Here is a 25,360-nt window from a genome sequence, read left to right as displayed (position 1 = left end):
AATGATAGGCGCAAAATAAGCAGTACAAATAATTAAATTTTGATTTAAATTTAAAGTTTGTATTATAAGAACATCATAAGCAAAAGTACAATTAATTCCTTTAACTTGAATACATTTTTTAATCAGAAAAGTAACACCACCATAACCACTTCTCTGAAATTTTTAATTGAATTATAGTTAATAAAATTCCTGTTATTATTTAATTTGGAATATATATGTAATACTCCTATATTTCTAATATATTTCGCAATTTGAAGTTTTGAATTCGAAATCAAAACAAGACAGCCTATAAAATTTTTGTGATTGTAGCAGCATAAGTGTGACAAGAAAAAAATTTTAATTTAGGTACATTCGATTACTGAATACAAAGGCAAAAACATTTAAACAGCAATATATCGGCACTCTGATGTTTTTGAGTGTACCTAGCCTGTTGTACCAAGATAGGAGTATACATATCTTATAACTTTAAACGAGCATAGCCGAACGATTTCGGGAATGGCTCTACCGATTTAAATGAAATTTGGCACAGAGATAATGTATCACATTCTAAGACTTTCTACCTAGGTGTTGCCACTCAGAATGTTTCACAAGGTTGCCACCTATTCGAAATTTAAAAAATGCATGAGATATGCCGATATGGGTATCAAACGAAAGGCATTTCACTCCGCATTACAATAGGGACATTTATGAGTAGGGTTGCCATTTAGGGTTGCCACCTATTCGAAATTTAAAAAAAATTTCATGAGATATGCCGATATGGGTATCAAACGAAAGATATTTCACTCCGCATTACAATAGGGACATTTTTGAGTAGGGTTACCAATTAGGGTTGCCACCTCTTCGAAATTAAAAAAAAATTGCATGTGATATGCCGATATGAGTATCAATCGAAAGATATTTCACTCCGCATTACAATAGGGACATTTTTGAGTAGGGTTGCCATTTAGAGTTGCCACCTATTCGAAATTAAAAAAAAATTGCACGAGATATGTCGACATGGGTATCAAACGAAAGGTATTTCACTCCGCATTACATAAGGGAAATTTTTGAGTAGGGTTACCATTTAGGGTTGGGGTAGTTAGACGAAATAGTACTCTACTTACTCATATTCTATTAAAGCTTTAAAGGAGAACATTAAAGTTATCTTCGTATAAAAACTTTCACATGATTCCACTTAATTTTCTAAATTTCATACACGCTAATAAAATTGAAATGCAATATCAAGGCAATGTGGCAAATTCTAGCAAAATATATTTAGATGCATATTTTTGGCAAATATGAAATAAGTAATTGCAATTTCTCACAGATTACTATTAGAAAGATTTCTCACCGTAATAAAAAGATAGCTCACCAAAGTAATTTTCTACCGTTAAACACTAGAGGCATATGTTCAATTTGAAATTGACATCTAACCATTTAACTACTTACCAACAGATGGCGCTTAGGGAAGTAAGTTGACATTTAATTAAACTAACTGATAGTTGTCATAACTGATAGTTGTCATTCGTGAAATTTACAAGTTTTTGGAATGTATAAAAATTGTGACACTTTCATAGTGTATAACTAAAAAATGTTTGAAATTAATAATTCGGCGTATGAAGATACTCGACCTAAATAACTTAGTTATCGATCTCACTAATTGCAATAACAATCCTTATACTAAGGCTGGAATTACCCATTTCAAATTTTTCATTCCAGTTCATTTTGCGGTTAGTGTTTGATATGTTTTTGAAATCTATTTTTAAGGAAATCAAATATTGGTAAGTAAAAATATATAATATATGTGCATATAAAAAAAGTAGAGCTTGATTAATGATGACATGTAGAACAAAGTAAGTTATGCGGCATACTCGAAGATTGCCGAGCAAAGCTCGGTCGCCCAGGTACTACATATGATCTGGAATAAAAATTTTCATTTAAATATGCAATATCATTATTATAATATAATATTCAATATAATCAGCATTGGCTTTAAGCGGTTGACAATTATATTGTAATACACTCTTTAAAAAGATTATAATTTGATAATCATTTTATTTTAGTCTCGTCACAATTAGCTAAAACACTATCACATTTTGATTTTAATTTAAACGTCATTCATTAATGAAGAATTTTGATTTTCAAGAGTTATTTTTTGAGTAAAAAGAATAAATTCTGAAAGAAGTTTCTTTAACTCTGAAACATGGTTCAACTATATGGTTGGCTCATCTCATTAGCTGATTTTATTTATTTTTTTTTTTTCATTCCACTGCAGTAGGGATTGTGAAAAGGAGATGGCAAACTCAAAATTAAACCAACATTTTGACAACATTGAAAACTGTCAAGTTTTATGTTTTCATTCCATTCCATTCGCCTAACACCAACACGAAGATTTTGACAATCTGAACAAAGGTATGTTGTTGCTATAAAGATGAGTCATGCTCTGAAACAATACCTTTTTGATATTCAAAAGTATTGTAAACTGGAATATGTTTTGCTGGATTTGATCTATTATTTTGCGACAAATTTATTTTTGAATTCACAAAATATTCATCACCCTTACTAGCAATCTGAGAATATGATTTTTTGGTAAGTGAATTTTTAATTAACACATCCTCATCGATAAACTCATTCATAATATTGCCAGTAGTTAGAGACGGAAAAGCTTCATCACCAACAGCTAAAATATTAAACCTTATAGATCTTGGATAATTAATATTTTAAACCTCCTTTCTAGAAAGCTTCTTCATGGTTCTAACCTGATTAATCATGATTTCTTTCGACCAAATATCACATTTATCCTTACGAGCCGGACCCGTGCGCATCTTGCGCAACAAAATACAAAAGTCTCATATCAAATATCAACCTCAGGCTTTTAATTTGGCAATGTAACGATAGCCCATTATTAAAGTTCTCAGTCGTCATAGACGTGCACTCTGAAGAATCAACTAAAAAAATATCCGCTTTAAAGGAGGGGGGATATAAAACTAATACTAATTTCACACAGACGGCTTATTGAATAATAAAGGCAATTTTCTACATTAAGACGCTTATTGAGCTCAATCTTCCCTACAAAATTCGAATCTATAATTATTTCATTAGTAGCTAATCGAATGCCTAATGAAGTCAAAAGCACAATGCAACTCTGCTGGCCGCGTTCCGCTTCTTAGTTTTTGGTGTGTTCAGTGCTTAAAAATGTCATTTGTCAAAGTAAATGTCATTATCTGCATGGCGGAACGATACAAGGTGGACGCATTGAACAGCTGATTATAAACTGTTTTATTTGATTTGATACATCAACTACCGCCGCAGTACGATTTTGGCATTTGTCCATCGAATTTACAAGTACATGGAATTTTTTTTGTTTGTAGATATGTCACCATGCTGCCACCTTGTATCGTTCCGCCATGATTGTTTGTCATATGCATTGTCATTTTATTCGCTTGACATTTCATCCTTCATACTAATCGAGCAGTTACTTCTGTGTGAAAGCAAAAAATTTACGATTTCATTAGAAGGTGAAATGAGATCATTAAGTTTCTGTGTGAAAACAGTATAATAAAGGAACATAATCATTATCAATTACTTCTCAACCAGACAAATGAGTGTTATTATTTTCAACAGACTTTTTTACGTTAACAAAATTAACAACTACAGAATTGTTAACTAAAGAATTATCATCCACAGAATTAATAGCACTAACAACATCAATATCAATATCTTTTTCATAACTATCATACTCCACAGCTGAATCTCTCACTGAATCACACTAATGATTATTATTAGCTAATTTCACTAGACCTTTCTTTGATAGTTCATAAAGATTTAACACATTTGTGACATTATTAATTTTAATTTTTTTGACGGACTAGCATTATCAATTACATCAACAATGGACGCCACCGACTTTAGGGACGGTGAGGTCAAAGCGCGTTTACCATCACGGTCGTTAAGAATTGTACCGCGGGAGCAGGACAAGCCAGTTGTGACCTCATACAATATATCGCAGATGCTTGTATTCAGGTCTTGATCCTTCCTTGAGGATTCGGATGAATCGACCCCCGCGTGGTTTCATATCGTATTGGTGATTGTCTTCGGTTTTTTAAACGGTTTTATTTAGCTTGACTTGACAGGCAGGCCGCACTGCCATTGTGAACGAACTTTGTAATTGAAATTTAAGTAACTTCCCGATAAGCTACAAGCTTGAAACTTGAAATATAGTTCAGAACCCGATGACAATGCAATAATAAGAAAAAAATCGCTGCTAGGTGGCGCAAAGATCGAGATATTCACAAAAATCGTATTTGTGGTCCGATTTTGCTCATATATGGAACACATAATACATACAATAAAAGAAAGCGACCTATGAAAAAAATTGCAGCTATGTGGCGCAAAGATCGAGATATTAAAAAAAATCGTATTTTTGGGCCGATTTGGTCCATATTTGGAACACATAATACATACATGAATAGAAAGCGACCTATGATGTCCGATTTGGCTCATATTTGGAACGAATAGAACGTGAAGTGACATCAAAATATTTTGGAGTTGGGAGAGGGACAAGCATACGTGGCGCAGAGTCGAGCAAAGTCTTTGGAAGGATTATGTATTGAGGACTTAGATTGTAACAAATTGTCAGGAAAGAGTCTTTGTAATAATGAATCACTAAATGAACTAAATAGAATGAGAAATAATAGGCAATTAAATAAAGACTAAAAACTTGAAAATAAAATAGTTAAAAAAATTTTTAAGTTAAACGGTTTTATTGAAAACAATACTTACATGAAGTAATAATAATACTAAAAGCTACAAAATAATTAGGTAGGTCCTAGGTACTAGTCATCACACTCCTCATCAATCTATGACGTTGATCAGACGATTAAATAAAAGCGTTGGACGCGTCAAATTTCTATTGATAGTCATATATAAGACCAACTGAACTTTAATCAAGTTATGCTACGCCTCACATTTTTAGAAATTTCACGCGCCCAACGCTTTTATTTAATTGTCTGAGTGTGATGACTAGTACCTAGGACCTACCTAATTATTTTGTAGCTTTTAGTATTATTATTACTTCATGTAAGTATTGTTTTCAATAAAACCGTTTAACTTAAACATTTTTTTTAATTATGTTATTTCTTTTTAAGGGCCAAATTTGTATTATACCTTATTCAAAATATCACAAGTTGCTCACCAAAAATGTATGTAATGCCGTCAAGTGCCAAAAAGTATGAAAGAGGGCCAGCAATGTCGGTAAGGGAAGTTAAGTCCGTCATCAGATACTCAAAGCAGTTTCCATTTGCGGCTGCTACTGAGATCAAAGATGCGTTTAAAGTGTCTTCAAGCATTGAGACGGTTCGTCAACGTTTGCATGAGCATTACCTAAATATGCATGAAAACCCGTGAAGCATGGAGATGCTAGAAATATGGCATTCACTGGGTTAAGGAAATTATGACTGGTGCTTCATATGTTGATATATTCACGGACATCATGCTGCCTTATGCCAGACACGAAATTTCATTTGTTTGGAAGTTCCAGCAGGACAACGACCGGAAACTATGAGAAAAGTAGCTAAAAGATGGTTTACGGAAAGAAAGATCAACGTTATGGAATGACCGCCATAGTCACCAAACATAAACCGCATTGAAAAATTCTTGTTCCGAAATCATTGGACTCCTCCAGTTCCTCCACGTTGGCAACCTCTTTGGGTTGTCCCGGTGTTGTCTCTACATGTTTCCGGAATTTCGTCCAGTTCGTTGACCTAAAGGATTCTCCCTTCTCTACCATCTTTAGAGGGATGCTGAAGCTGACATACGCATGTTCGGAGAAGGATGGTCTAGTAAGAACAATACAATCATACCTTGATATAACACGTTCGGAGCTCAATGTAATATCAAGGACATTCCTGGATGTTGGACCAATGTATGTAGGGACACTTCCCTGTTGGCTATTTGCAAATTAGTTTGCAGGATGTAACAAAGTAGAGACTCGCCTCTCTCATTCTTATCTCCTCATCGCCACGCATTGTGGTGCGCATTTGCATCCGCGCCTATGACCTACCGCCCTTTGCGCCTGTACTAGCCTCTCCTTCTGTGTGTGTAGTAAACACCAAAACCGCGGGCGCTGAGCCCATAAACCTTTCCTCCCGATGAGAGCCACGGCTCATGGATCAGCGCCATGTCAAACGAACCCTCCTCAAGGGTAAGGAGAAGTTCGCTCGACGCCACTTTACTGTGTTTGAGGTTTATCTGTAAGACTCGCAGCATCATTGAGCTCGCCGCTGGGTGGCGCAAGGATCGAGCTATTCACAAAAATCGTATTTGTGGTCCAATTTGGCTCATATTTGGAAATCATATTTGACATACAGAAATAGAAACCGCTTTAGTAAAAAACTGTCACGCTAGGTGTTGCAATTGAGATATTCAAAAAACTCGTACTTTTCTGTTCGATTTGGCTCTTTGAACAAATATTTTATACAGATCGGTAGAAGTACCGTAAAAATACTTTGGAGCACATAAGTTCAAATTTTGCTAGTGAAATTTCAGTATAATAAAATAAATAAAAAAATGTTTAAGTTAAACGGTTTTATTGAAAACAGTACTTACATTAAGTAGTAATAATACTAAAAGATAGAAAATAATTAGGTAGGTCCTAGGTACTAGTCATCACACTCCTCATCAATCTAGGGCGTTGATCAGAAAATTAAAGAAAAAAAACTTTTTTAAAAATAAGTTTTTATTATTGGTTAATAAAATTAACTAAAAAGTAAAAAAATAAATTGACTGTAAAGAAATATAACACTTTATAAGTTCATTGTAACCTTTAACGATAATTAGGCTTTTTCGTCTGCCACAAAAAACTCCATATTGTACATAATGATATATTTTTAACATTAAAACTTTACACCTAAATTATTAAATCTTACAGTTTGTACCACAGTCCTAATTGTTCTAATAAAAGCGTGTTAAATTTTGATGGTATAATTAAGAACATTTGGGACCTCCTTTTCTTTTTTTTTGTCGCAGACGAAGAAGCCTAATTATCTTTAAAGGTTACAATGAACTTATAGTGTTATATTTCTTTACAGTCAATTTACTTTTTACTTTTTAGTTAATTTTATTAACCAATAATAAAAGCTTATTTTCAAAAAAGTTTTTTTTCTTTAATTTTATCTTTTTAGTTCGTTTTATTAACCAATATTAGCTTATTTTTAAACAAGTTTTTTTTCTTTAATTTTATTTTTTACTTTTTAGTTCGTTTATTAACAAGTAATAAAAGCTTGTTCTTAGAAAAGCCTTTTTTAAATTTTATTTAAATATCAATTTTTTTTTTAATTTTTAGTGGGGTAAAATATTGTCTAAATTAGTTATGTAATCTTTACTTAGTTATTTGTAACGTTTCTAATTCTATCCATTTCTTTTAATGCAACAACATTACAAGGTTTCTTCGAAGTCAACTTTGAACAGTCAAGTTCTTCGATTCGAGAGTTAACTAACTTAAAATCATAATTTATTGTGACCTTGCCTATGTCGCGTTCAGTTTACAACTTCTCATTGCATATCTCTGCTCTGTTCCATCGCCAAAAAATTGTAAAATAAAATCAAGTGCGCAGAAAAGTATGCAACATTTAGCGATAACAGCCTAACTTCTACGTTCGTGTATACACAAACAAAGCGAAGTTACCTGCGTTCTTGAGGGCTTAGGCTTTAATGCCAAAGTAAGCACAAATCTTTACCGACAACTCTGTTATCGATTAATTTATCGAATTCTCGCAAAGTAATATTCCCTTGTCATCGGAGTTATACATGTGTGCAAAATTTCAGCTCAACCAGACACCGGGAAGTGTATCAAATTTAACTTGCAAAATTTTATTACACAAAACAGCCAAGTGAAAGTAAATAAAATCTTATAAATAAAAGCGTTGGGCGCGTGAAATTTCTGAAAATGTGAGGCGTAGCATAAACCTGATTAAGGTTCAGTTGGTCTTACTTATGACTATCAATAGAAATTTGACGCGTCCAACGCTTTTGTTTAATTGTCTAGATTGATGAGGAGTGTGATGACTAGTACCTAGGACCTACCTAATTATTTTCTATCTTTTAGTATTATTACTACTTAATGTAAGTATTGTTTTCAATAAAACCGTTTAACTTAAAAATTTGTTTAAATTATTTTATTAATCTTTATAAGACGTTTTTACCTGCACTTTGTAAGGTTGTATTCATTCCGCTCACCTGTTCTTCGAGATATTTTGTATAGATTGAATTTATATTTGTGCAGATTCGCTAGTTCAGAGTCGTACCACTTGTTCATAAGTTTCACAGTGATTTCTTTAGAGTATGTTAATGTAGTCATTGCATTCCAAGTATTCCAAGTATTTATTCAATTAAATGCAATTTAATTAAAAAAAAAAAAATCTATGTACATATATACATAAAATAAAAGAAAAAGTTGGATATGCCAACAACACGCGGTGTTCCCAAGCGGTCCCCCATCTAAGTACTAACCGCGCCCGACGCTGCTTAATTTCGGTGATAATTTATTGTTTAGGAATGAGTATTTGGTACTGGGGAAAGATGTTTTTGATTTGTATTATTATACACTAAATAGTTTTGTTAAGAGTATTATTGTAATTTATCAATAATCATCAGGATAAGTAGATGCAGACACTCCTAGTGGAGACATACTCCACTGGGACACAAAAGTTCGTATTTCTGGGCCGAAACTGAAATCATTCAGATAGTTAGAGTTATGGTTATCGTAATGATCTTAGATGGCAGATCTGAGGCTTCGCTCAACATTTCGAAGTGATCCTTTTGGGGTAGAAATGCAAATACAGTGTACTCTCTCTTAAACGGACACCTAAGAGACTGCCAAATTTGTCCGCTTATGAGAGGTGTCCGCTTATGAAAAAAGTATTATTGATGAATGTTTAAACAGTTTTATTTCCAAAATAAGAATATTAATACATACAAATAAGACTGAGTTAGGTGTTTCATAAAGCTTTGTTCATAAATTAAAGAATAAAGTTTTGTGTACAAAATATTCAAAATAATTTAAAAAAGTCAGAAATTAATGTTGCGAAACGCTCTAGGCCTTGCAGATTTTCCAATAACAAAAAGGAGTTCTTTTTCTCCAGCCATATTGACGCAGTGTAAAATCGTGAGTCTATCTTTAGCCAGTTTTCCACCCGTGCATTTTTCACCGTTTAATGCAAATGTTTTATCGGGTAATGCTCGGAAGAATAAGCCAGTCTCATCTGCATTATAAATATGTATTTCGTGAATATGGTACTTTTGCGCAAAAACTTTGAAGTCATCTTGGTTTACACTACCGGCTTCTCCAGAAATTGTACGGAAAGTTCTGTTGTGACGTTTTTTGAACCTTTCCAGCCAGCCGGATGATGCACTAAAATTGTCGTAATTGAGTCTCACTGCAATTTCTTTAGCTTTGCTCCTTATAAGTGTGCCTGACAGAGGAATGCTCTTATTTCGAGCCTTCAAAAACCATTCGTAGCACAATTTATCAACATTAAGGCCTTTGGGCTTCAGCAGACTCCTTTTTCTCTTCGGGTTGACGTCAGTGTCCCACAAACTTAAAATTTGATCTTTGTTTTTGATAATGCTAGCAGCTTGCGTTTTGCTGATCTTATATTTCTTTGCCAACTCTCGTGCACTTAGTTTTTCTTTCTTATGAATTTCAATGACATTAACTTTGCCTTTAATACTCAACACTACTTTAGGCATTGCGATTCACGTACGTACACACACGAGAAGATACCAATTACGTGTATGCAATAGGTACATACATTTTTATGTTTTTTACTGTATTGAAAACAGGTTCTTCGTATTTAGGGGATTCCCCTACATCCATGCGCGTATTAGTGAATAAGCAACAGCTGTACGAATATGGGAAAGAGTAAATAAAAAAAAAGTGTTGTAAGCTGTCCGGTTATGGGAAATTAAAAAGCCCTTTGGGGTTAAAAGCAAGTGTCCGCGTCCTGTTATGGGAGGGTTGTCCGCTCAAAAGGGAAAACTTAAAAAATGCTTAAGGATGTTTTTGGTACTGAAAAATTTTTCCGTTTATGAGAGGTGTCCGCTTAAGAGAGGTGTCCGTTAGGAGAGAGTACACTTTACTGCTACTGATATCTGGTAAGCAGAAATGTCACAAAGAAAAATTCATATTGGCGTAAAATAAGTTAAGGTCTAAACTTTGGTCAACATCTCGAAAACGAGGGCTAACATAGATAAATAATTGGTACCACTGAAGTAAGTGGACTTGAAATGGTTGTATATGTCCCGTTTCGTCTCTGATAAAAAAAAGGAAAACGTATCCAATGTAACGGTCGCGACAAGTATAAAAAATTAACGGCTTAACATTTCTTATTGAAATTTTGACATTTTAATATTTAGATTTTGTTTGATACGTCTGCAAAAATTAAATTCGCTAAAATTCTACTTCTCATGTTATTAATTATTCCTTCAACGGTCGCAACAATATTTCTTTTAAAGTTTAGATATTTACTGTGAGCCGTACTTATGAACTTACTAAGATTTTGAGACTTGTTTTGAATTAAGGAAAACAAATCAATAAATACAATATACCTCCGAAGAGTTTAAGGCCGAGCTCCACTTCCAGTTTTGCGTCGTGCTCCTTTTAATTTTTCTCACAAATTGGCGGGACGGATCCTACATTTTTACGCCGTCTACGGGCGGCATCTGCAAGACATATGCGTTTTTACTAAGAAACTTTGCATTACAGAAATACACTCGGAGTGTTTGGGATTCGAACCCACACTCCTGCGGAAGTTGAACTGTTACAAACACATTCAGTCATGGCCATGCCTTTGTTATTGTGCAACTTTTCCCTAATTTCCTTCCTTGTATATATTTTTTCTTTTTCCCAAGTTATTATTTAACAAGTAAGGAAGGCTAAGTTCGGGTGTAACCGAACATTACATACCCAGTTGAGAGCTATGGAGACAAAATAAGGGAAAATCACCTCGTAGTAAAATGAACCTAGGGAACCCTGGAATGTGTTTGTATGACATGTGTATCAAATGGAAGGTATTAAAGAGTATTTTAAGAGGGAGTGGGACATAGTTCTATAGATGGACGCCATTTAGGGATATCGCCAGGGCTGACTCTAGAATTTGTTTGTACGACATGGGTATCAAAGTGTTAATGAGTATTTTAAAAAAGGAGTGGGCCTAAGTTCTATAGGAGGACGCCTTTTCGAGATATCGCCATAAAGGTGGACCAGGGGTGACTCTAGAAATTGTTTGTACGATATGGGTATCAAATGAAAGGTGTTAATGAGTATTTTAAAAGGGAGTGGGCCTTAGTTCTATGGGTGGACGCCTTTTCGAGATATCGCCATAAACGTGGACCAGGGGTGACTCTAGAATGTGTTTGTACAATATAGGTATCAAACGAAAGGTGCTAATGAGTATTTTAAAAGGGAGTGGGCCTTAGTTCTATGGGTGAACGCCTTTTCTAGATATCGCCATAAAGGTGGACCAGGGGTGACTCTAGAACTTGTTTGTACGATATGGGTATCAAATGAAAGGTGTTTATGAGTATTTTAAAAGGGCGTGGGCCTTAGTTCTATAGGAGGACGCCTTTTCGAGATATCGCCATAAACGTGGACCAGGGGTGACTCTAGAATGTGTTTGTACAATATAGGTATCAAACGAAAGGTGCTAATGAGTATTTTAAAAGGGAGTGGGCCTTAGTTCTATGGGTGAACGCCTTTTCTAGATATCGCCATAAAGGTGGACCAGGTGTGACTCTAGAACTTGTTTGTACGATATGGGTATCAAATGAAAGGTGTTAATGAGTATTTTAAAAGGGGGTGGGCCTTAGTTCTATAGGTGGACACCTTTTCGGAATATCGTTATAAAGGTGGACCAGGGTTGACTCTAGAATGCTTTTGTACAATATGGGTATCAAACGAAAGGTGTTAATAAGTATTTTAAAAGGGAATGGGCCTTAGTTCTATGGGTGGACGCCTTTTCGGGATATCGCCATAAACGTGGACCAGGGGTGACTCTAGATTGCATTTGTACAATATGGGTATTAAATGAAAGGTGTTAATGAGTATTTTAAAAGGAAGTGGGTCTTAGTTCTATAGGTGGACGCCTTTTCGAGATATCGCCATAAAGGTGGACCTGGGGTGACTCTAGAATTTGTTTGTACGATATGGGTATCAAATGAAAGGTGTTAATGAGTATTTTAAAAGGGCGTGGGCCTTAGTTCTATAGGTAGATGCCTTTTCGAGATATCGCCGTAAAGGTGGACCAGGGGTGACCCTAGAATTTGTTTGTACGATATGGGTATCAAATGAAAGGTGTTAATGAGTATTTTAAAAGGGAGTGGGCCTTAGTTCTATTGGTGGACACCTTTTCGGAATATCGTTATAAAGGTGGGCCAGGGTTGACTCTAGAATGCTTTTGTACAATATGGGTATCAAACGAAAGGCGTTAATAAGTATTTTAAAAGGGAATGGGCCTTAGTTCTATAGGTGGACGCCTTTTCGGGATATCGCCATAAAGGTGGACCAGGGGTGACTCTAGAATTTGTTTGTACGATATGGGTATCAAATGAAAGGTGTTAATGAGTATTTTAAAATGGAGTGGGCCTTAGTTCTATAGGTGGACACCTTTTCGGAATATCGTTATAAAGGTGGACCAGGGTGGACTCTAGAATGCTTTTGTACAATATGGGTATCAAATGAAATGTGTTAATGAGTATTTTAAAAGGGCGTGGGCCTTAGTTCTATTGGTGGACACCTTTTCGGAATATCGTTATAAAGGTGGGCCAGGGTTGACTCTAGAATGCTTTTGTACAATATGGGTATCAAACGAAAGGCGTTAATAAGTATTTTAAAAGGGAATGGGCCTTAGTTCTATAGGTGGACGTCTTTTCGAAATATCGCCATAAAGGTGGACCAGGGGTGACTCTACAATGTATTTGTACGATATGGGTATCAAATTAAAGGTATTAATGAGGGTTTTAAAAGGGAGTGGTGGTAGTTGTATATGTGAAGGCGTTTTCGAGATATCGACCAAAATGTGGACCAGGGGTGACTCTAGAATTTGTTTGTACGATATGGGTATCAAATGAAAGGTGTTAATGAGTATTTTAAAAGGGAGTGGGCCTTAGTTCTATAGGTGGACACCTTTTCGGAATATCGTTATAAACGTGGACCAGGGGTGACTCTAGATTGCATTTGTACAATATGGGTATTAAATGAAAGGTGTTAATGAGTATTTTAAAAGGAAGTGGGTCTTAGTTCTATAGGTGGACGCCTTTTCGAAATATCGCCATAAAGGTGGACCAGGGGTGACTCTAGAATTTGTTTGTACGATATGGGTATCAAACGAAAGGTGATAATGAGTATTTTAAAAGGGAGTGGGCCTTAGTTCTATAGGTGGACGCCTTTGCGAGATATCGCCATAAAAGTGGACCAGGGGTGACTCTACAATGTGTTTGTACGATATGGGTATCAAATTAAAGGTATTAATGAGGGTTTTAAAAGGGAGTGGTGGTAGTTGTATATGTGAAGGCGTTTTCGAGATATCGACCAAAATGTGGACCAGGGTGACCCAGAACATCATCTGTCGGGTGCCCCTAATTTATTTATATATGTAATACCACGAACAGTTATCCTTCCAAGATTCCAAGGGCTTTTGATTTCGCCCTGCAAAACTTTTTCATTTTCTTCTACTTAATATGGTAGGTGTCACACCCATTTTACAAAGTTTTTTTCTAAAGTTATATTTTGCGTCAATAGACCAATCCAATTACCATTTTTCATCCCTTTTTTCGTATCTGGTATATTATTATGGCATTTTTTCATATTTAGTAATTTTCGATATCGAAAAAGTGGGCGTGGTCATAGTCCGATTTCGGCCATTTTTTACACCAATTAAAAGTGAGTTCAGATAAGTACGTGAACTGAGTTTAGTAAAGATATATCGATTTTTGCTCAAGTTATCGTGTTAACGGCCGAGCGGGCGTGGCTTCAACCGGTTTCGCCCTTTTTCACAGAAAACAGTTATCGTCCTAGATTCTAAGCCTCTGCCAAATTTCACAAGGATTGGTAATGTTTTGTTCGACATATGGCATGAAAAGTATCATAGACAAATTAAATGTAAAGGGGCGGAGCCACGCCCATTTTGAAAATTTATTTTATTTTTGTATTTTGTTGCACCATGTCATTACTGGAGTTGAATGTTGACTTAATTTACTTATATACTGTAAAGATATTAACTTTTCTTTTAAAATTTGACTTAAAAACATTTTTTTTTTAAAGTGGGCGTGGTCGTTCTCCGATTTTGTTAATTTTTATTAAGCATACATATAGTAATAAGAGTAACGTTCCTGCCAAATTTCATCATGATATCTTCAACGACTGCCAAATTACAGCTTGCAAAAATTCTAAATTACCTTCTTTTAAAAGTGGGTGGTGCCACGCCCATTGTCCAAAATTTTATTAATTTTCTCTTCTGCGTCAAAAGTTCAACTCACCTACCAAGTTTCATCGCTTTATCCGTATTTGGTAATGAATTATCGCACTTTTTCGATTTTTCGAAATTTTCGATATCGAAAAAGTGGGCGTGGTTATAGTCCGACATCGTTCATTTTAAATAACGATCTGAGATGAGTGCCCGGGAACATACATACCAAATTTCATCAAGATACCTCAAAATTTACTCAAGTTATCGTGTTAACGGACGCACATGGCTCAATCGAATTTTGTTTCGATACTGATGATTTTGATATATGGAAGTCTATATCTATATCGATTGCTTTACACCTGTACAACCAACCGTTATCCAATCAAAGGTAATATACTCTGTGAGCTCTGCTCAACTGAGTATAACTAAGTCTGCATCTCTGTGCCACTAAAACAAATAGGATAAGTATTATTTAGTATTAACTTTTACTAAAAACTCCAAGCCTGGAGTTCAGGGTTACCAAATCTTTTTGGCTACTTTGACGATTTGGTCGGTCTTTCATTTTGTCGATAGGTGGTTCTGCAAAGCACCCATGATATAGGTACATGGGTTTAGTCCTAAGTACAGGCCAATTTTTTTTTCTGTACACGTTTATCTGATGTGATCGTGGAACTTGCTTTTTAACTTGGAAGCAAAATCGTAAATGTAACTCACCTGCGTACATTCCAAAGTTCTTCGCAAATCTCATAACCGATGCAGGTGTCCTTCGTGGCGATAACAGCGTCTCCAAAAGGCACAATCGTCTGTCCTGTATGTTGAGAAATCATGCGTGGCAAATAATGTTCCTCTGTTTGAAGAGACTGATAAACAAAATCTGATCAGGAAATTTAAAGTAAGTTTTTAGTATCATCCATGGCAAAGCCATACAAGGTTGCGGCATTATACATCCATACACAAAAACCCACGTATTTTGTTTTTGAAATTCCCTGTCTTGATGTCAACATCGAACCGTGCCAAAGTTGAAAGGTCAAATCAGATTAAAAAAGTACGAATCAGCCGATTTTCGTACTCGTTAACCACGTCATTACACTTTTTGAAAAAATCTGGTTTTTATGTGAAAACATTGATAATTCATGATTTAAGCTCATTCATTTTCAGTTAGTTTTCTTCACTTTCCCGAAAACATCTCAATCGTAGATACGTGGTTAACGACTAAACCGGACGTGTTGTGATTGGCATTTCAAAAATAACGTTGGCGCCAAAAAGAAGCAAAAAAATTGTTTGGTGTGCGAGTTTTTGGACGTACTGTATATTTACGACGAAACTAGCACAAATTTTCCTTATTGAAAATGTTAATAAAAAATCAGTAAGACAAAATTTTCTTTTGTTTTGCACGCTTTTGGTGTTTCGGTCTACGTAATTTGGTGGTGAGGTTTGGAACAAAAGCAATAACATTGGTAAAATTTTGATATCAATATAAATACATATAAGAAAATCAGTGTTGCTACTCACATCGACTACTGAGTGAAATATCACCATATCTCGGCTGCCAATTTGAAAATGCTCTAACTCAACATATTTTTAAAAAACTCTCAGTCTAACCTCAAAATATATTCTTAAATAGAGCGTTTTTGAATAAAATTCTTAGAGAGGGCGTTCCTAAAACAAATTTTGAAATAGGGCATTCTTCAAGCGTTTTTTCAGATAGGACGTTACGGAAACGGTAGCCAGGTAGGGTGATGTTCCACCCAGCATTCGATATATTCCTTCGTATCATAAATCATACCAAAATGCTTTTGAAGCAGCCAAATTTGTTTCTCGTCCCAATGTGGTCTATTCGAGGCAACAAAATCTGTAAACAGACAGGGTGGGGTTTTATCACCAATGCTGTGGACGTTGGTTATCAACCAATTGCTTGCGTTTCAGTCATCATATGCGGCAGATGCCTTACAACAACCAGCTCTCTGGTGGATCAGATACTTGGGGATGTACAGACATGTTCTGGAGTTGGATTAATCGCCACCGCAGAAAAAACAGAATTAGCATTATTTACTAGGAAATATACGGCCCTTATTTGGACAAAGCCTAAGATTTGAGGGATAACTCTGCAAGAAAAATTTAGCACAAAATATCTGGGAGTCAGCCTAGATAGTAAGTTTTCGTGGAAACTCCATGTGGAAGAGAGAGCGAAGAAAACCTCTGGGACACTGAAGGCATGCAAAAGGATCCTAGGATGCACGTGAGGCCTATCACCCAAACTCTCTCATTGCGTATTTACGATAGTTGTCAAACCCATACCTTACTATAGGGCCACACATAAAAGTACGTAAACCAATCAAGTAAGGAGGGGTGTAACCGAACATTACATACTCAGCTGAGAGCTTTGGAGACAAAATAAGGGAAAATCACCATGTAGGAATATGAACTTAGGATAACCCTGGAATGTGTTTGTACGATATGGGTATCAAATGAAAGGTGGTCATGAGTACTTTAAAATGGAGTGGGCCTCAGTTCTATAGGTGGACGCCTTTCGAGATATCGCCATAAAGATGGACCAGGGGTGACTCTAGAATGTGTTTGTACGATAGGGGTATCAAATCAAATGAAAGGTATTAATGAGGGTTTTAAAAGGGAGTGGCTCTTATTTGTATATGTGAAGGTGTTTTCGAGATATCGACCAAAATGTGGACCAGGGTAACCCAGAATATCATCTGTCGTGTACCGCTAATTTATTTATATATGTAATACCACGAACAGTATTCCTGCCATGGCTCTAAGGGCGTTTGATTTCGCCCTGCAGAACTTTTTTATTTTCTTCTACTTAATATGGTAGGTGTCACACCCATTTTACAAAGTTTTTTCTAAAGTTATATTTTTGCGTCAAAAAACCAATCCAATCACCATGTTTCATCCCTTTTTTCGTATTTGGCATTTTTTTCGAATTATGGCATTTTTTTCATTTTTCGAAATTTTCGATATCGAAAAAGTGGGCGTGGTCACAGTCGGATTTTGCCCATTTTTAATACCAAGATAAAGTGAGTTCAGATAAGTACCTGAACTAAGTTTAGTAAAGATATATCGATTTTTGCTCAAGTTATCGTGTTAACGGCTGAGCGGAAGGACAGACGGTCGACTGTATATAAAAACTGGGCGTGGCTTCAACCGATTTCGCTCATTTTCACAGAAAACAGTTATCGTCATAAAAGCGATATCCTTACCATGGCTTATGGCATTAAAAGTACTCTAGACAATTTAAATGAAAAAGGGCGGAGCCACGTCCATTTTGAAATTGTCTCTTATTTTTGTATTTTGTTGCACCATATCAGTACTGGAGTTGAATGTTGACATAATTTACTTACATATGTACTGTAGAGATATTAAATTTTTTGTTAAAATTTGACTTAACATTTTTTTTTAAGTTGGTGTGTTCGTCATTCGATTTTGCTAATTTTTATTTAGCACACATTTAGTAATAGGAGTAACGTTCCTGCCAAATTACAGCTTGCAAAACTTTTAAATTACCTTCTTTTAAAAGTGGGCGGTGCCAGGCCCATTGTCCAAAATTTTACTAATTTTCTATTCTGCGTCATAAGGTCAACTCACCTACCAAGTTTCGTCGCTTTATCCGTCTTCGGTAATGAATTATCGCACATTTTCGGTTTTTCGAAGTTTTCGATACCGAAAAAGTGGGCGTGGTTATAGTCCGATTTCGTTCATTTTAAATAGCGATCTGAGGTGAGTGTCCAGGAACTTACATACCAAATTTCATTAAGATACCTGAAAGTTTACTCAAGTTATTGTGTTTACGGACAGACGGACGGACGGACATACATGGCTAAATGAATATCTTTTTTCGCCCAGATCATTTTGATATATAAGAAGTCTATATCTATCTCGATTAGCTAGCGCCGTTACAGGGTACCGTTATGCGAACAAAATTAATATGCTCTGCTCGGCTGAGTATAAAAACTAGGGGGGTATGCAGATTATCAATGATTAGCATAATGGGAGCCCTAAAAACTAACCCGACAGCAGCATTGCATGCCATTCTACACATCCCGCTTGTAGACGTAATGGCCAAAAATAATGCATTAACCACTGCAACAAGGATTAACCCTTTCGCCCCTACTGGGGCAAGACGTCCCACCAAACTTCAAAGATGTGTATAACTTTTAATTTTTATCCAATTACGCATTGAAATGCGCCCAATAAAACCTTGAAGCCTTCTTTGATGATCAGTAACCACATTCCAGTATTATCGACATCAGTTTCCCGTTACGCAATATTTTGCACAGACATTTCGCGAAATTTCATCAGTAACGCGTTGTATTTCAGTGTGAAACGTCTATCTGGTAACGTTTTTATTCATAATATACCGCTTGCTGTAAAATTTAGGTGTGAATAAATATTATTCCTTCGAAATTGGAAAGAAATTATAAAGAAAAAAGTAAGTTTTTTATATTTATAACTGCATTGGGACATATAATCCCAATAAGGCATTTTTTTGGGATAATAATATCCCAATAATTGTTTATATCTTTAGATGTGTACAATTTTTTTGCCCTTTTGGTATTATTGGGACTTATGCGTCCCACCTATAAATGTTATTGGGATTATATATCCCAGGATAACGGTAAGGATTCAGGTATGTCAAACATCTTATGTTTTAGCCATATTACAGTATTTGCTGTCGTAATGATGAAAACCCCGCCTGATTTCGAAAAAAAAACTCAGGGGTGAAAGGGTTAAAGCGTCGGGGAAGCTTGTGTGCAGGCAGTATAGCCAGAGGAGCATAGCCCCACCTAACATGGTCCCGTGGCTGAGCTTCGAAAGAGTTCTGGGGGTCACAATTGAGCCCGCGGATTGGGTCTGATGTTTACTGTGTCGATCCCGAAATAAGTAGATCATACAGTATGCCAGATTACTTCAGCGTCTTTCAGATGGAAATTATAGCCGTGAAAAAAGCAGCGAAAATTCTGGAGGAAGTGTGCTTAAGCTGTAGTCGCGCCAATATATATACGAGAAATTGCTGTTCAATTAATTAAATCATTTGATCTATAGTGTTTTTCTAACGTTTTTGAAGACGACTGCTATATTGCATTATTTACATATTTTAAAACGGTTCCTTGATTGGCTGCTCACATTTTCTCTACAACTCGATTTTATAAACGAATTTTATATAGGCACATTTCAAGGAAACGTTGGTTTGAAAAAGCAATGGGCAATTCATGGCATTTCAATTTATTAACCGCGAGTAAAAACAAACCTTTCTTTCTTTCATGCTCTGGCCATTCGCGACAGCCTTTCTCCCTATTAGCTTTTGTTTGGCATCTAGGTATGGCAATGGAGGAATAGATAAATTTTTCACTTGTATGAATTCACAATGGTTATACCTGTATGATATTTTTGTCGCCCTTCCTCCTAATACGACTTCAGTATTGGTGTAAGTGTATAAACTATATTCCAAAAAACTGCCGAAATACAAGAAAAATTCAACCTAGTTCATTAAAAACCATTGTGAATGCACAGAAGTAAAAAAATCTTTCTATTCCTCCATTGCCATACCTATCTGCACAGTTACCTCACCATTTTTTCCATTTGGGACCAAAATTCCATAGACAAAAAGGACCAAATCTCAAAAAAGGACCAAATTTTTGTTTTATTTTATTGGTATACAAACAATTCTGCAATTCACAAGAGTGTCGTATTCGTTGCAAACTTTAAAATTTTAAAATGTTTCCATGGTTTCCCATAAGATTTTTTAATGGACATAGCGAATAGGAGACTGATTCAAGTCAAACTACTCAGGTATCCCATTTTCCCATTTCTGGGATAAGTCTATCTATGTCTTTTACCAACCAAACGTTGTGAACCTAGTGTTGCTTACAAAGGAACGGTTCAAGAATTTGCGTTCCGGTGTTGTCGAATTATGTGCCAAACTCAGTAAATCATAAATGAAACTAGGCAATTCTTCGAAGCAATTTTGTTAATGCATTTTAAATAGATCCTTACTTTTCAATAAGTTTTGAAACTCCATACAAGAACCTAGATTCAGTAAGGGTGAGTTTTAAAATGATATTTACTGAATCTAGCCCCAAGCCTCAGATTAAAAATCAAACGCCTTAAAAGTTCCAACTGTGCAATAAAGGAACCATCTAGTTTCATTGAAGTTTATGGGGTTTTAATAGCATCTACAGGAGTAATTTTACACAAACACTTCGTATCCATAATTGGGACATTTTCGGTAAAGCGAAGAAAACTACCTGGGCCCGTATTAAGTCTGACGATCCGTGATCGAAACCTATTTTTTTAATCACAATAGCTCTGAAATGGTGGTTCGGGTTATTGACATATGTGAATTGGCGACAAATAATACTCGTTATATGAATAATTTAGTATAATTTTAAGAAATAGGGTAACAGTTGTATAGTGTTCGGTTGAATGAAAATGGTTTTCAGTCAATGATTGTAAAACATAATAAGGGGCCTGAACAGCTTGCGTTTTGCATTCAAAAAATCTAGATACGTGGTAACATCATCGGCGCCATAAAAAATTTAAAGTGTTCTAAGGAAGTAGGTGTGCATCAATTATCTGCATTCTTTCTCACGCAATGCATTCCATCTTTGGTGAAACCAATACTATTCTTATTTAATTTGTCCCTTAGACCAGGTAACTTGTTGGATGAGTCGAAAGTTACATCGGTAATTCCAGTTTTTAAATCTGGAAGTAAAAATTACGCATCGAACTATATACCAATTTCTAAAATAACTAAGACTGCCAAATTGTTTGAAAAAATCATTAGCTCAAAGCTTTCATTTGCTATCAAACCATACATACCTCTGCCCCAACATGGTTTTATACTAGGTCCATCCAGGCCCGACGAGGGGGAATGGGGGATTCCCCCCGGGCCCGGGGTTTCTCAGGGGGCCCGCGATTTAGAGGTACTAATACATTTTTTTTTTATTCAGGAGAGTCTTTAGTTGTTCCATGTGCAAATTTTAAGCCGCATTTCAAAAGCAACGAATATTGATAATGATTTTTTGCCTGGGCCTGAGGAGACGAGAAAAACATCAAACAAAAATGTATATTTACATGAATCCAAAATCGTAAAGTTTTCGTGGTGACACTGATGAAGGTTCATTTTCAAAAAGCCTTCCAACAATACCACCAACTCTGTATCAAAGTCCAGATTATTTAAACGACTTCGATATCGGTACCGTGAATAATGAGTTTTTTCGATCTGAAAAAGTCAACAAAATAATTCGTCGAGGACGTCAAAAATGTACTGTTATTTTTCCACCTGATTGTCATGTCGAGGCATTGCCTTCCTCGTTGTTAAACAGAATCTTGCCAAATGGAGAGAAAGTGGAGCATGACTGGTTAGTGTGGAGTGCCAGTAGCAATACTTTTTATTGCCTACCATGTCGTCTGTTAAGCACCAATACTTTAAATCGACCTAAAATGTGTTGTGCGGATAATTGAAATTCCAGGTATGGAAGAAGCTATACTATAAACTGCCATCACACAAGATTTACAAAATCTAATTGAATAGGAGGCTACAATTGATACACTTATCAATGACCAGCTAATCACTGAAACTCAAAAGTGCAAAGAAATTTTATATAGAATTTTGGACACTATTTTATTTTTGGGTGAAATAGGCCTAGCTTTCAAAGGCGAAAGTATATATCTTGGTGAACGAAACAATCGACACATTTTGGACATCTAAGATCTCATAAGCCATTATGATCCGATACTTAGAGATCATTTGGAGAAAGTTAGGATTTCACAACGGCAGCTCAAACGTTTACAAGTTCACTCTCTTTCCCCAGACATTCAGAACGAGTTTATAGAAATTTGTGCAAAGCACGTGAGGGAAACTATATTAGATCAAGGCAAGAAAGCCAAGTATTTTGCTATTATCGTTGATGCTATGCCTGATGCTAGTCACGTTGACTACGCTCATTTTGAGCTAACTCCATTTCAGTTCGAAATCAACAAATTTTACAATTCAAGAACGGTTTTTGGCTTTCGTGAATTGTAACCAAAAAACTGTTCAGAAAATCGCTGATCTCAACTTGGTTCAAAATATTGACTACCATTAATGAAAGAAATGTGGTCCTCCAAGCTAGAGACGCCACAACAGATGTTGAGGTCCGACGTCTAGATGCCTTATTAGCTGATTTTAAGTTGATCACGAAGCAATGGGAAACAATTTTAAACGAATACAAAACAGTTGCTTTTCAATTGAACATCTCGCCAAAGTTTCCGGACATTCGAAAGGGAAAACCCGAAAGACGTTCTGAAGATAATTTAAATGAGATGATTACGGATGATTCAGAGTCTGATTTTAAAAACAATACATTCCTGGTGATCGTTGGTTCGGTAATCACTGGAATTACTGAACGATTTGCAGCTATGAGAAATTTGAGCGAGACGTTTTCCTTTTTGTGTCAATTTGAAGACATGGATGAAATTACGGTTCGGGCGAGCGCAGCAAAATTTGTCAAAATGCCATCTGAATAAATAAAAATAAATGTAAAGCGCGATAACCTCCGAAAAGATTTAAGGCTGAGCTTCTCTCCAATGTGCGTCGTGCTCCTCTTGATTTTCCCTACAAATTGGCCGGACGGGACCTATATGTTTTATGCCGACCCCGAGCGGCATCTGCAAGTTTTCACAGAGAGCTTTTCATGGCAAAAATACACCCGGAACGCTTTCCAAACACTGCTGAGGAGCGACCCCGCTTAGAAACATTTTCTTCTGATTGAAAAATCTTATTTCTAAAATTTTGATGCTGCTTTGAACCCAGGGCATACGGTGTGGTAGGCGGAGCACGCTACCATCACACCACGGTGGCCGGTGGCTGCCATCTACATATGTTCAAAATCTGCATACGATTTTCCCCAACATTTGGGTTGCTTTACGTATCTTTTGCACTATACCTGTCACTGTAGCTAGTGCAGAACGTTCCTTCAGCGTCCTTTCAAGAATCAAAAACTTTCATAGATCGTGTTCATCTCAAGAGCGAGTTTCATGACTTCCCACGCTCTGTGTTGAATCCGTTTTGGCAAGACAGTTAAATTTTGATATTACATATTATAAAAATTTTGCAGCGAAAACAGCAAGTAAAGCCACTCCTTGATATCCGAACTTTCGATATTGAATAATTAAAATTTATAATCATCATTAAATTTATCAGAAATGTATTAAAATGTTACCAAATAACTAGAAAAGATTATTTGAAACAATATGTGGCTGTTAAAAGAGAATTTTATTTCTACGTTACAATAAAATAGTATAAATAGTAAATATTCTGTGTTAATTTTATTGTCAGCCCTTAGTCCAAAAATCATTTAGTTTATGTGGAAAAAATGTTTTTTGATGTAATCCATCAATAATGAATCATGAATGAAACGTCATTAATTCAAGTTAATCAAATGTATTAGTGGATTTTTTATAGGGGGCCCGTAAATTGTTTAGTCCCGGGCCCGGATTTTCTCTCTACGGCCCTGGGTCTATCTACAGTTACTAGTCTTGCTTTTTTTTTTTCAATTACTGCAACTCGGCGTTTGCAGATGGTTTGCAAGTCGATTCCATCTATACGGATCTATCTAAAGCATTTGATGGAGTATATCATACCTTATTAATTCACAAACTACAGTTGTTTGCATTTCACTCATAATTTTTAGCCTGGGTAAAATCATATCTAACACACAGAGTTAACTTTGTGATTGTTGATGGTGTAAAATCATTTTCATATAAAGCAACCTCTGGGGTTCCTCAAGGAAGTATTCTTGGTCCTCTATTTTTGTTATTTTCATCAATAATTGTTCAAAGTACTTTACAGCGTGTGAACATTTACTTTATGCCGACGACTTAAAGATATTCAAAAAGATAAAAACTCTCTCTGATTTTGAAACATTACAGTTTGAAGAAAAAAATGTTCAAGAATGGTGCCTTCGTAATAAACTATCTATTAATATTGATAGACTAGGTGGACCCGTGCGCGCCTTGCGCAAAAAAAAAAACAAAAATGGTTTGAAACCTTTTATTAGTCCAGGTCCAGGATTTTTCAAACCTTTTTCACAAATTTTGAAGTTTCCTTCATACAAACTTAGATATATCGAATTTCTGAAAATTTGAGAAAAAGCAATAGCTTTTTTTTTTATAAATATGACCTAATGACCACAAAACCACCAATCAGAAGTAATAGATATATGTATGTATACGTTTGTAGCTATGTTCGATATGTACATGTATTTATTAACTTAACATTTTTTTACAAAACTTCTTTAAATACAATATTCGATGTAAAAATAAATTCATTTTCAATTTTTTGCTTAAATGTCGCTTGGGCTGAAAAAGCGATATCTTCGAATCGCCTGGCTCTAGAAAAGGCCACATATAACTGTCCATGTGAAAATACTGGGCTAGGTAAATATAAACCGGCTTTATCGAATGTTTGACCTTGGGCTTTGTTGATAGTCATAGCGAAAGCGACTTTTAAAGGAAACTGTTTTCTAGTCATCTGGAAGGGTACAGTGGGATCTGAGGGAGTTAGTTTAACTCGCGGTATGATAGCTATTTTTCCCGAATCAAATAATTTGACAGTTATTGCGTTCTCGCCTAAATGACTGACGACCATCCTGGCACCATTTATAAGTCCTTCTTTGGCATTAAGATTACGAATCAACATAACGATTGTATTTTTCTTCAAAATTAGTTTATGTGGAGGTAAGCCGGAAGGATTTAGAGAATTAAGAAACTCAGTTGGATAACACTGAGCATTATAACTTTCATTGTTTTCGACTGTATCGCGACTTAGATAAACTTTAAATCCCCGGGCAATAATTTTGAAACTATATACTCATTAAAAGTCGAGCATTCGTCATTTTTTGGACATAAAATAGCTGTTG

The 25,360-nt window shown here is 35.7% G+C and overlaps 1 protein-coding gene across 17 annotated transcripts in view; it reads right to left on the bottom strand.

Moving 5' to 3' along the window:
- The window catches only part of Nadsyn (NAD synthetase), a 1,223,365-nt gene that overhangs the window by 78,772 nt on the left and 1,119,233 nt on the right, over positions 1-25,360 (bottom strand). For all 17 annotated transcript variants that reach the window (XM_067782501.1, XM_067782503.1, XM_067782511.1 and 14 more), the window contains one exon: positions 15,156-15,301. In XM_067782501.1, coding sequence (XP_067638602.1) covers positions 15,156-15,301 — 146 coding nt within the window. The remainder of the gene's footprint in view (positions 1-15,155; positions 15,302-25,360) is intronic.

The sequence above is a fragment of the Eurosta solidaginis genome, chromosome 4, assembly GCF_040869045.1.
Source record: "Eurosta solidaginis isolate ZX-2024a chromosome 4, ASM4086904v1, whole genome shotgun sequence".
Classification (NCBI taxonomy): Eukaryota; Metazoa; Arthropoda; class Insecta; order Diptera; family Tephritidae; genus Eurosta; species Eurosta solidaginis.
This window is presented reverse-complemented; position numbering and strand designations above follow the sequence as displayed.